At 42.6% G+C, this 12,269-nt stretch overlaps 1 protein-coding gene across 2 annotated transcripts in view; it reads right to left on the minus strand.

Moving 5' to 3' along the window:
- Nucleotides 1-221: 221 nt before the first annotated feature.
- Nucleotides 222-12,269, minus strand: part of LOC121553448 (inactive phospholipase D5-like) — a 54,957-nt gene continuing 42,909 nt past the window's right edge. The window contains exons 4-11 of one of the 2 annotated variants that reach the window (XM_041866552.2): nucleotides 8,950-9,058; nucleotides 8,236-8,360; nucleotides 7,183-7,380; nucleotides 4,125-4,261; nucleotides 3,782-3,947; nucleotides 1,763-1,853; nucleotides 1,464-1,570; nucleotides 222-991 (exon numbers count right to left, since the gene is read on the minus strand). In XM_041866552.2, coding sequence (XP_041722486.1) covers nucleotides 890-991; nucleotides 1,464-1,570; nucleotides 1,763-1,853; nucleotides 3,782-3,947; nucleotides 4,125-4,261; nucleotides 7,183-7,380; nucleotides 8,236-8,360; nucleotides 8,950-9,058 — 1,035 coding nt within the window. In that variant the 3' untranslated portion in view covers nucleotides 222-889. Of the gene's footprint in view, nucleotides 1,571-1,762; nucleotides 1,854-3,781; nucleotides 3,948-4,124; nucleotides 4,262-7,182; nucleotides 7,381-8,235; nucleotides 8,361-8,949; nucleotides 9,059-12,269 lie in introns of both variants that reach the window. The other variant, XM_041866551.2, reaches the window with a different exon arrangement.

The following is a 12,269-nucleotide window of genomic DNA, read 5'->3' on the forward strand; positions in this document are numbered from 1 at the left end:
AAAATCAATGGAGGCCCCCCAGTCGGTAATTCAACCATGATTACTAAAAGTTTAGGTAGCTGGCCGCAAGACTAACTTACAAGAAAACACATTTTAGCTGACATGGGCTAATTGAGTGACTGTCAGTGACTGACATAACAATAGAAAAACTGCTGATGCACAACCAAATTTCACCTTGTGTATTCTACTATTCTAACTCAACAGTAAGTTGAGATCCTGACAGAGTTTTAAAAAAATTATTTAAAAATTGATCCGTGGGCCTACAAAAGGGGGCCCGCCAGTTGCCCATCTCTGCCTTAGACCTTAAAGGGCAGTTCAGCTACTTCCAATGTTAGTATGCTATTGACCTCGGCAGTTGGTATAGTATAGTCCAGGGACATTTTGTTTTTCTAGTGGTGGTTTTCAATACTATCCAGGAAGCAAGGCACTCACCTTTTGAGTACAGAAATGTACATTTGACAAATAATTAATAATAGATACATTATTTGATCATGTTAGAAACATAACAGCCCTAAATCTCTATTAAAAGTTAAATATCTAGTTCTACCCTTTTGAATGTTTCCAACGAAGAAAATATACAGAATAGAAGACAATGCAACTTTTACTTAAAATTGGATGCTGGAAATTGAGTAAAGATTCTGAGATCAACCCTGGTCATGATGATATTAAACATAATCAAGTATACATTCTGGTTTAGACCAAAACAGGATTTTAGACGTGATACCAAAATAGATGGATGCCAATGGGGCATAATTGTCTGTACTCTGCAACAATAAACATCCAATAGATGTCATTAGCTTAGGAGTCAGATGAGGTCATGTTTCTGGCATTCTTCTTTCCCATTCACTTCATTTGATCAGATGTGGTCCAACAGACAGATGGCCCCCGTTCATTTGGTCGAGGCTGGAGGCATGCTGCACACCAGGTAAACACCTTTTGGAGGATAGATTTGTATAGGATATCTCCACACTACTGTCCATGCAGCTCCAACCTGTTTTGGCCAAAGAGGGTTTTAAAGGGTTGTGATGAATGACGTCATTATTGGCAAAATTGATTAAATGATTAACTATATTTACTGAGGTTCGGCATTCAATAGAAAATCAATTTATTTGATCTGATCCCACGAATGCCTTTTGTAAGAAACAGTCAGGATGTAATAAGCAGAAGGTTGAATAGAAGAACAAATGACCTCCAAGTCCTATATTAGGTCCACAGTGTCCGATTTCAGCATTAAACGGTTATTTTTCTCTTAAAGCCTGCATAAATCAGTCTTGTAATGCACCACGTCTTTGGATTTACAGGGAGCCATTGGGACTCTCCTTACTCCCACTGCTCTCTGTTGGTTGAGCGATTTTGAGATGTGCCAGTTGGTTGAGCTGGTGCTTGTTGCAGACTGGGATCTTGTTAGCCTGCAGGCTCTTGGTGTGGCGCGAATACCAGTCCCGCTCGAACGCAGCCCTCACCTGTTCCACCAACGTTGAGTTCTTCTCCTTCACCCCCTCCGCCTGATTGATCACGATGCCTGCTCCAGCGTTGAACGTAAACTCATTCCCCACCCAGTCAAAGTTGCCTGTGGGACAACAGACACCCGTCAAAATATATAATCAGAAATATAGATTCAAAGGTACTAGCCCAAGAGTCAACCCACCTCAGAAGCAAACAAATCAATCCACCAACCAGTAGCTAGACCAATAATTGAATCAACAAATCAACCATTCGCAAAATAGTTATTTTCATCTGAAATTAATGCAAGTGAACTCACCTATGTACACAGCACTGTCTGTCACCATGAATCTGTTATGGTTGATTCCCTGTAGCGTGCCATCTCTCTGCTCTCTGGGGCTGAAGAACTTCTGCACAAAACACACAAGGACTGGCTTAGCAGTAGTGATTAATGACAAGGACTGGCTTAGCAGTAGTGATTAATGACAAGGACTGGCTTAGCAGTAGTGATGAATGACAAGGACTGGCTTAGCAGTAGTGATGAATGCATACATTTTACATGACGTACAGTAGGTTTGCAGGTACAGTAGAGATGAATACGTTTTACATTACTTACAGTAGAGATGATTATATACAGTGAGCTACAAAAGTATTGGGGCTGTGACACATTTGTTGTTTTAGCTCTGTACTCCAGCACTTTGGATTTGATTATTTTGTGGCCAATAGAAAGGAATGGTAAATAATATATTGTCATTTTAGAGTCACTTTTATTGTAAATAAACAATTCTACATTAATGTGGATGCTACCATGATTACGGATAGTCCAGAATGAATCGTGAAAAATTATGAGTGAGAAAGTTACAGATGCACAAATATATACCCCCCCCACCCCCAAACAAAATGTTATTGTAATGGTGAGAGGTTAGCATGTCTTGGTGGTATGATATTTGTGTGTCTAACTTTCTCACTCATCATTATTCACGATCCATTCAGGACTATCTGTAATCATGGTAGCATCCATATTCATGAAGAAATGTTTAGAAACATAAAAAGATTTGGCATGGGTCCTCAGATCCTCAAAAAATTCTACAGCTGCACCATCGAGAGCATCCTGACTGGTTGCATCACCGCCTGGTATGGCAACTGCTTGGCCTCTGACCGCAAGGCACTACAGAGGGTAGTGCGTACGGCCCAGTACATCACTGGGGCAAAGCTCCCTGCCATCCAGGACCTCTATACCAGGCGGTGTCAGAGGAAGGCCCTCAAAATTGTCAAAGACTCCAGCCACCCTAGTCATAGACTGTTCTCTCTGCTACCGCACGGCAAGCGGTACCGGAGTGCCAAGTCTAGGTCCAAAAGACTTCTCAACAGCTTCTACCCCCAAGCCATAAGACTCCTGAACAGCTAATCATGGCTACCCGGAATATTTGCACTGCCCCCCCACCCCATCCTTTTTACGCTGCTGCTACTCTGTTAAGTATTTATGCATAGTCACTTTAACTCTACCCACATGTACATATTACCTCAACTACCTCAACTAGCCGGTGCCCCCGCACATTGACTATGCAACGGTACCCCCCTGTATATATAGCCTCCCTACTGTCACTTTATTTTACTGTATATATAGCCTCCCTACTGTCACTTTATTTTACTTCTGCTCTTTTTTTCTCAACACTTTTTTGTTGTTGTTTTATTCTTACTTTTTTTGTTTAAAATAAATGCACTGTTGGTTAAGGGCTGTAAGTAAGCATTTCACTGTAATGTCTGCACCTGTTGTATTCGGCGCATGTGACCAATAAAATTTGATTTGATTTGATTTGATATTCTTATTTACAAAAAAAAAGTGACTCCAAAATGACACAATACATTACTTACCATTCGTTTCTATTGGGCACAAAATAATCTGAAACACAACGAAAACAAACAGCAAATGCATCCAACAAGTTTGTAGAGTCACAAGCTTGATGTAATCATTGTGTGCTAGAAATATGGTACCAAATACTAAACCTTTGACTACTTTAATACACATACGTGAATTTGTCTCAATACTTTTGGTCCCCTAGAATGGGGACTATGTACAAGAAGTGCTGTAATTTCTAAACGGGTCACCGTATATGGATGGAAATACCCTCAAATTAAAGCTGACAGTCTGCACTTTAATCTCATAGTCATTGTATCATTTCAAAACAACAACAAAATGTGTCTCAATACTTTTGTAGCTCACTGTAGGTATAATGAGCCTGGTAATGTAGGTATGATGATTCTGTATAACGTCAGTTTTTATCCAGGTAATGAGGATGTATGCGTGTGGTGTCCGATAATGTAGGTGCACACTCACAGCCTCCATTGAACAGTTGGCCAGCTCCATACACAGGGTCTTCAGGGACCACACAAAGTTAAAGGTCAGGGGATGCGTTTGCTCCCAGCAGCTTACTAACAGACGCACTTCGATGTTCCTCAGGATCAAGGCCTCCCGAAGCATCCCGTCTATACGTGACCAGTATCTGCCAAGGTAACAAAGAGTTACACACTAATCTGTTTGGTAATTACAGGTAATTATACACAGTTACACAGTTTTATCCTATCGGTTTCATTCTAGCAGTTGTCATTGTATAAATCGGCAAACAATACAACACTAACAATAAGGTGATAGGTGCTGTCAGTGTTAACAAATTGCTCACCTGTGAGCATTCCTGATAGTGAGAGGCAGGTAGTCTGTAATGGATATGTAGATGAACTTCTTGGCCTTTTGGATCACGTAGGATATGGCGTCAAGGTCTCTGGTCCTGTCTTTAGGGCAGAAGACATCTGGAGAGCTCTGTCACAAGATAAGACTGTTAAATCAGTAGAGGGTAGAGAACGGAGGCCCTCATGTCAATGCCAGGGCTATACAGATGCAATCAATCATTGTCATCATCGTCATCAAATCATCATCATCATCGTCGTCATCATCACCACCACCTCTTGGAGCATATCTTTGACCATTAGTATTCCAACAGCATTGCTACCTTCTTTCTACTTGTCTCTAACTGATCCTGTCTCTGTTCTCTATTTCTTGATATATAATAACAATAATAATAATATAATACATTTAATTTGTAAAGGTCTTTTTCTCACACCCAAGGTGCTAAAATGTTTTAACTATCCCAAAAAACAGACCATAGAACACAGACAACAATCAAAGCTACAGTTGAAGTTGGAAGTTTACATACACCTTAGCCAAATACATTTAAACTCAGTTTTTCACAATTCCTGACATTTAATCCTAGTAAAGATTCCCTGTTTTAGGTCAGTTAGGATCACCACTTTATTTTAAGAATGTGAAATGTCAGAATAATAGTAGAGAGAATGATTTATTTCAGATTTTATTTATTTCATCACATTCCCAGTGGGTCAGAAGTTTACATATACTCAGTTAGTATTTGGTAGCATTGCCTTTAAATTGTTTAACTTGTGTCAAACGTTTCGGGTAGCCTTCCACAAGCTTCCCAAAATAAGTTGGGTGAATTTTGGGCCATTCCTCCTGACAGAGCTGGTGTAACTGAGTCAGGTTTGTAGGCCTCCATGCTCGCAGTTCTGCCCACAAAGTTTCTATAGGATTGAGGTCAGGGCTTTGTGATCGCCACTCCAATACCTTGACTTTGTTGTCCTTAAGCCATTTTGCCACAACTTTGGAAGTATGCTTGGGGTCATTGTCCATTTGGAAGACCCATTTGCGACCAAGCTTTAACTTCCTGACTGATGTCTTGAGATGTTGCTTCAATATATCCACATAATTTTCCTTCCTCATGATGCCATCTAGTTTGTGAAGTGCACCAGTCCCTCCTGCAGCAAAGCACCCCCACAGCATGATGCTGCCACTCCGTGCTTCACGGTTGGGATGGTGTTCTTCGGCTTGCAAGCATCCCCTTTATCCTCCAAACATAACGATGGTAATTATGGCCAAACAGTTCTATTTTTGTTTCATCAGACCAGAGGACATTTCTCCAAAAAGTACGATCTTTGTCCCCATGTGCAGTTGCAAACCGTAGTCTGGCTTTTTTATGGCGGTTTTGGAGCAGTGGCTTCTTCCTTGCTGAGCGGCCTTTCAGGTTATGTTGATATAGGACTCGTTTTACTGTGGATATAGATACTTTTGTACCGGTTTCCTTCAGCATCTTCACAAGGTCCTTTGCTGTTGTTCTGGGATTGATTTGCACTTTTTGCACCAAAGTACTTTAATCTCTAGGAGACAGAACGCGTCTCCTTCCTGAGCGGTATGACAGCTGCTTGGTCCCATGGTGTTTATACTTGAGTACTATTGTTTGTACAGATGAACTTGGTACATTCAGGCGTTTGGAAATTGCTCCCAAGGATGAACCAGACTTGTGGAGGTCTACAAATTTTTTTCTGAGGTCTTGGCTGATTTCTTTTGATTTTCCCATGATGTCAAGCAAAGAGGCACTGAAGGTGAAGGTAGGCCTTGAAATACATCCACAGGTACACCTCCAGTTGACTCAAATGTCAATTAGCCTATCAGAAGCTTCAAAAGTCATTTTCTGGAATTTTCCAAGCTGTTTAAAGGCACAGTCAACTTAGAACTTAAACTTAAACTTCTGACCCACTGGAATTGTGATACAGTTAATTAAAAGTGAAATAATCTGTCTGTAAACAATTGTTGGAAAAATGTATTGTGTCATGCACAGAGTAGATGTCCTAACTGACTTGCCAAAACTATAGTTTGTTAACAAGAAATGTGTGGAGTGGTTGAAAAACAAGTTTTAATGACTCCAACCTAAGTGTATGTAAACTTCCGACTTCAACTGTATATACAGGTCTGGAGGACATGAGAACAGAATTAAGAGCTTTTCTGAACAGCACGGTCTTGAGCTGTGCATTGAAGGACGACAGAGACTCTGCAGCCCTAATACTGTCTGGAAGTGTGTTCCACAGCCGCAGAGCCGCGCAACTGAAAGCCCTGTCACCCATAGTTTTTAGTCTGCTGCGGGGCGGCTGAAGGAAGACTGACCCCCCAGAATTACTTCGCTTCGAGTGTACTTTTGTGTCCTTGGAGTATGTTATTTTGTCTTGAAAAGGTGTGCTGTGTGTGTGTTTGTATGCTACAGTAGGCCCACTTTCAGAGAAATCTACAGTATATTATCAGCAGAGAGAGAATGTGTGTGATGAGAACAATGACGGATCACAGTTCCATGTTATCAATACTTCCAATTGATGAACGTTTCCTCTGCTTTTCAGAAATGTTCATCGACTGGCCTAATTTACAACGGGGAAGCAATGCCACTTTTCATCCAGTCAGCATACTTAAAACACCAGCTGATGAGTCATATCAAGCTGTTTAAGAAATTGCTTTATTCACCCAACTGTCACCTCTCGTCAAAGTTATTACTGTGGGAGGACTTTGCAAATGTTTACATCATTTATATCAGGACTAATGAAAAGGCTTTAACCAAGAAAAGTCTTCAAATAGTATCCATAAATATTGGCAATTTCTTATTGCTAGCAAGAAAACCCCCACAGAATTCATCATCTATGAAAAGTATTCATTAATCCAGTATAAAGATGAGCCTGTCTCAGAATGATTAAAAAAATACTTTGAGATAATAGTAAAGCTATGAGTTTTTCCCTGACTGTGACCAGATCTGGAAAAACTCAAGGCTCTTGTTATAAGGTCACATCGTCCGGACAAACTCCTGTCCTTATGCATGAAGCCATGTGGGAGAATGATTAGTTGTCACTCACAGAGACAAAGACCTCAGCCTTGGTGTTGTTGAAGAGAAGCGGAAGGTTCTCATCTTTGTTCCACAAGGCGCTCAGCCTCTTGGACCAGAAGGACGGTATAAAGTCCTTATACTGCAGCTGCCAGTAGAGGTTGAATACCCTGTGCAGGTCCAGTGCCAGGCAACTACAGTTGTAGACGATGATGCCCAGTTCTTTCATCTGAGAGACAACAAAGCAACCGCACAGATGTTGTACGATGTTAGCATGTGCCCCCAGGGACTTCACCCATCCTCCCCCCCTTCTCCTCTCCTTCCATTCCCCCTTTCCCACCCCCTCTCCTCCCATCTCCTACTCCCCACACTTCAATTTCCCCTTCTCCCTCCCTCCCTCGTTCTTGTTTCCTCTCCACAGCCCATTACTCCTCTCCCCTCCAGCCCATCATCTTCTGCCCTCCTCTGGCCCTGAACAAGGCAGGGACTCCACCAGGCCTCTCCCATCACCACTCACAGCGGGGTTTCAAGTGATGCACTTCTCAAGCAAAGGTTTATTTCAGTGAAGTGATAAAGATAGACTGGCTAGGTATGGTGAATGGGGTCACACTTTAATTAACCTTTGTACTTTTTCAGCTTTGAGCAGCACATGAAAGAAAGTCCACATTCCCTTTTTGTCCCCACTCAATTAATTCAGTATTGTCCTTAAAAGTATGCACGTTAAAAGGTGACGTTTTCTGCCAACTATAAAGTTGCATCTCTTTCATATTCAGGATGTTTGTGCAACCTGAGCCAATTAATGGATGCTGTTCTCCTAGTGTAAATAGCAGTGTTTGGATAAATATTGATTGCCGAGTCATTGGACAATCCCCAGAGAAGATGCCTGCAAAATATCAGACCTCAAAATCAAAAACTGGTTTTGTGTACACAGTAGGTTGGTAAAAGTGTTTATGCAATCAAGGTATGGAACATATTAGTCAGTATGAGGTGTACTCATAGGTGGACTGGTCTCATTGAATGGAGAATAAACGTTACAGAAATATACACAGGTAGGTAATATAATGGAGTGAATATACTAAGATACCGTGGACAGTGATCGCCAGTCCATGGTGGCGCTGCCGATGTAGATGTGCTGCCTGTCCACCACCCAGAAAGAAGAGTGCAGAAAGCCTTTGGTCAGGGCTGTCATGTTAATGTAGTGTACCTCACCTACACATGTAGGAAAAGACAGAAAACGACAGAGATAGAAATCTCAACATTTGATTGTACAGTGCTGTGAAAAAGTATTTGCACCCTTTCTGATTTTCTCTATTTTTGCATATTTTTGATACTGAATGTTATTGCAACGCCAGGGTTGTGGGTTCGATAGGGTCAACCCACCTGGTGGCAATTGTAACGTGGCTCATATAGCGAGGATCGCTACACTGCCCCCTCTGAACGGGAAGGCAAGTTCCTGTGATTTGACTACTCAGCCCCCTCACACGTCCGGGCCGTGCATTCCGATAGCCTCACAGCCGTCATCCCACTTCTGACACAATTGTAGCGAACGGTGAGGGAGGGAAGTGAACCCTGGTCACTGGCTTGAAACGTCACGTCAACAGGCATCACGGCAATAGGGTTAACCCTATTGGTGCGATGCGTAGGGTGTTTGCCTTTCACGCCAGCGACCTGGGTTCGCTTCCTTGCACCACCGTTCACTATAATACTCTGCAATATCCAGTATTTTCTATATAGTGGCAATATACTGTATATGGAATGTAAATGTAGCTCTGATGTTGTGGTTGACAACATAACTCACTGTGACGAGACAGGCTCTTGAGCTCTACAGAGTTGATCATTCCACTGGCGATCTTCAAATTGATTCCCTTCTTCTTCAGACCCTGCAGTCTTTGCAGCAAAGCCTGACCCTGTAACCAAGAACACAAATCAATAGGATCATCATAGGTCAGGGGTAGGCAACTAGATTCAGCCACAGGCCGTTTTGTCATAGCGGATGGTCGGGGGCCGGAACATAATTATAATAATTTCTACACTGCAAAATGACCACAAGTAAGTCCAAAAATATATTGTATTTGAAACTAACAATTTCATACCTAGATTACATTGAGACACAATCATACACTACATGACCAAAAGTATATGGACACCTACTCGTCGAACATCTCATTCCAAAATCATGGGCATTAATATGGAGTTGGTCCCCCCTTTGCTGCTATAACAGCCTCCACTCTTCTGGGAAGGCTTTCCACTAGATGTTGGAACATTGCTGCCGGGACTTGCTTCCATTCAGCCACAAGAGCATTAGTGAGGTCGGGCACTGATGTTGGGTGATTAGGCCTGTCTCGCAGTCTACGTTCCAATTCATCCCAAAGGTGTTCGATGGGGTTGAGGTCCGGGCTCTGTGCAGGATAGTCAAGTTCTTCCACACCGATCTCGACAAACCATTTCTGTATGGACCTTGCTTTGTGCACGGGGCATTGTCATGCTGAAACAGGAAAGAGCCTTCCCCAAACTGTTCCCCACAAAGTTGTAAGCACAGAATCATCTAGAATGTCATTGTATGCTGTAGCGTTAAGATTTCCCTTCACTGGAGCTAAGGGGCCTATCCCGAACCATGAAAAACAGCCCCAGACGAATTATTCCTCCTCCACCAAGCTTTACAGTTGGCACTATGCATTGGGGAAGCTAGCGTTCTCCTGGCATCCACCAAACCCAGATTCGTCCATCGGACTGCCAGATTGTGAAGCGTGATTCATCACTCCAGAGAACGCGTTTCCACTACTCCAGAGTCCGATGGCGGCGAGCTTTACACCACTCCAGCCAACACTTGGCATTGCGCATGGTGATCTTAGGCTTGTGTGTGGCTGCTCGGCCATGGAAACCCATTTCATGATGCTCCCGACGAACGCTTATTGTACTGACGTTGTTTCCAGAGGCAGTTTGGAACTCGGTAGTGAGTTTTGCAACCGAGGACAGACAATTTTATGCGCTACGCGCTTCAGCATTCGACGGTCTTGTTCTGTGAGCTTGTGTGGCCTACCACTTTGCGGCTGAGCCGTTGTTGCTCCTAGACGTTTCCACTTCACAATACCAGCACTTACAGTTGACCGGGCAGCTCTAGCAGGGCAGAAATTTAACTAACTGACTTGTTGGAAGGTGGCATCCTATGACGGTGCCACGTTGAAAGTCACTGAGCTCTTCAGTAAGGCCATTCTACTGCCAATGTTTGTCTATGGAGATTGCATGACTGAGTAATCTATTTTATACACCTGTCAGCAATGGGTGTGGCTGAAATAGCCGAACCCACTAATTTGAAGAGGTGTCCACATACTTTTGTATATATAGTGTATGTATCTCTTTTTATTCGTGGGAATACTTTGGAACAGATTTCCTAAATTAAAATTCCTTTTTAGCTGAATTCCTGGTGGTCCTTGTGGTCCTCTGTAGCTCAATTGGTAGAGCATGGTGCTTGTCACGCCAGGGTAGTGGGTTCGATCCTCGGGACCACCCATACGTAAAAATGTATGCACACATGACTAAGTCGCTCGCTTTGGATAAAAGCGTCTGCTAAATGGCATATTATATTATATTATTTTAGTGTTTTTATTTACCAAAAACAAAAAAATGCATTTTATTTTAATTCCATTTTTAACATTGGGCCAGGCTCCAGCGATTAGGTTTGTGTAGCCTGGAGGCCTCCCAAGTGCAATTTCTCTCCAGTTAAACTGCCAAGGGGTGCCATTAGGCCCAATGAAGTAAACGCCAGTGGGTAGATACAGGGGCTGTCCAAACCTCAACGCCGCCATTTTAGCCAAACCCCAGTGTAACTTTAGCCTCTTAAGCAGGGGTGTTTGAGTGCTAATGGCCGTCCACAATGGATGGGCTCGGCTTTGCCTGCAACCTACTAATGGCACATTCTGGCAGAAAAAAGGCCATACCCATTCTGCATAAGTCTATAAAGCCAATGTGTGAGAGATCGATAAGACTGGACTTAAGGCTGATCTTTGAAGCAACAAGAAATCAAAGCAGGTGGAATAAGGTGAACAAGACAGCATATATACTCCCTGGATATCGCTTTCTCTTATTACTTGTTTTCTTTATTATATACACAACCGGTCAAAAGTTTTAGAACACCTACTCATTCAAGTTTTTTTTTTTTTTTTTTTTTTTAACTATTTTCTACATTGTAGAATAATAGTGAAGACATCAAAACTATGAAATAACACATATGGAATCATGTAGTAACCAAAAAAGTGTTAAACAAATCAAAACACATTTTATATTTGAGATTCTTCAAATAGCCACCCTTTGCCTTGATGACAGCTTTGCACACTCTTGGCATTCTCTGAACCAGCTTCACCTAGAATGCTTTTCCAAGAGTCTTGAAGGAGTTCCCACATATATGCTGAGCACTTGTTGGCTGCTTTTCCTTCACTCTGCGGTCCGACTCATCCCAAACCATCTCAATTGGGTTGAGGTCGAGGGATTGTGGAGTCCAGGTCACCTGATGCAGCACTCCATCACCCTCCTTCTTGGTAAAATAGCACTTACACAGCCTGGAGGTGTGTTGGGTCATTGTCCTGTTGAAAAACAAATGATAGTCCCACTAAGCCCAAACCAGATGGGATGGCGTATCGCTGCAAAATGCTGTGGTAGCCATGCTGGTTAAGTGTGCCTTGAATTCTAAATAAATCACAGACAGTCTCACCAGCAAAGCACCCCCACACCATAACACCACCTCCTCCATGCTTTACGGTGGGAAATACACATGCAGAGATCATCCGTTCACCCACACCGCGTCTCACAAAGACACAGCGGTTGGAACCAAAAATCTCAAATTTGGACACATTTCCACTAGTCTAATGTCCATTGCTCGTGTTTCTTGGCCCAAGTAAGTCTCTTCTTCCTATTGGTGTCCTTTAGTAGTGGTTTCTTTGCAGCAATTCGACCATGAAGGCCTGATTCACACAGTCTCCTCTGAACAGTTGATGTTGAGATGTGTCTGTTACTTGAACTCTGTGAAGCATTTATTTATTAAACTCTTATCCTCTGCAGCAGAGGTAACTCTGGGTCTTCCATGCCTGTGGCGGTCCTCATGAGAGCCAGTTTCATCATAGC

This window comes from Coregonus clupeaformis, unplaced genomic scaffold (genome assembly GCF_020615455.1).
Source record: "Coregonus clupeaformis isolate EN_2021a unplaced genomic scaffold, ASM2061545v1 scaf0072, whole genome shotgun sequence".
NCBI classification, from domain to species: Eukaryota; Metazoa; Chordata; class Actinopteri; order Salmoniformes; family Salmonidae; genus Coregonus; species Coregonus clupeaformis.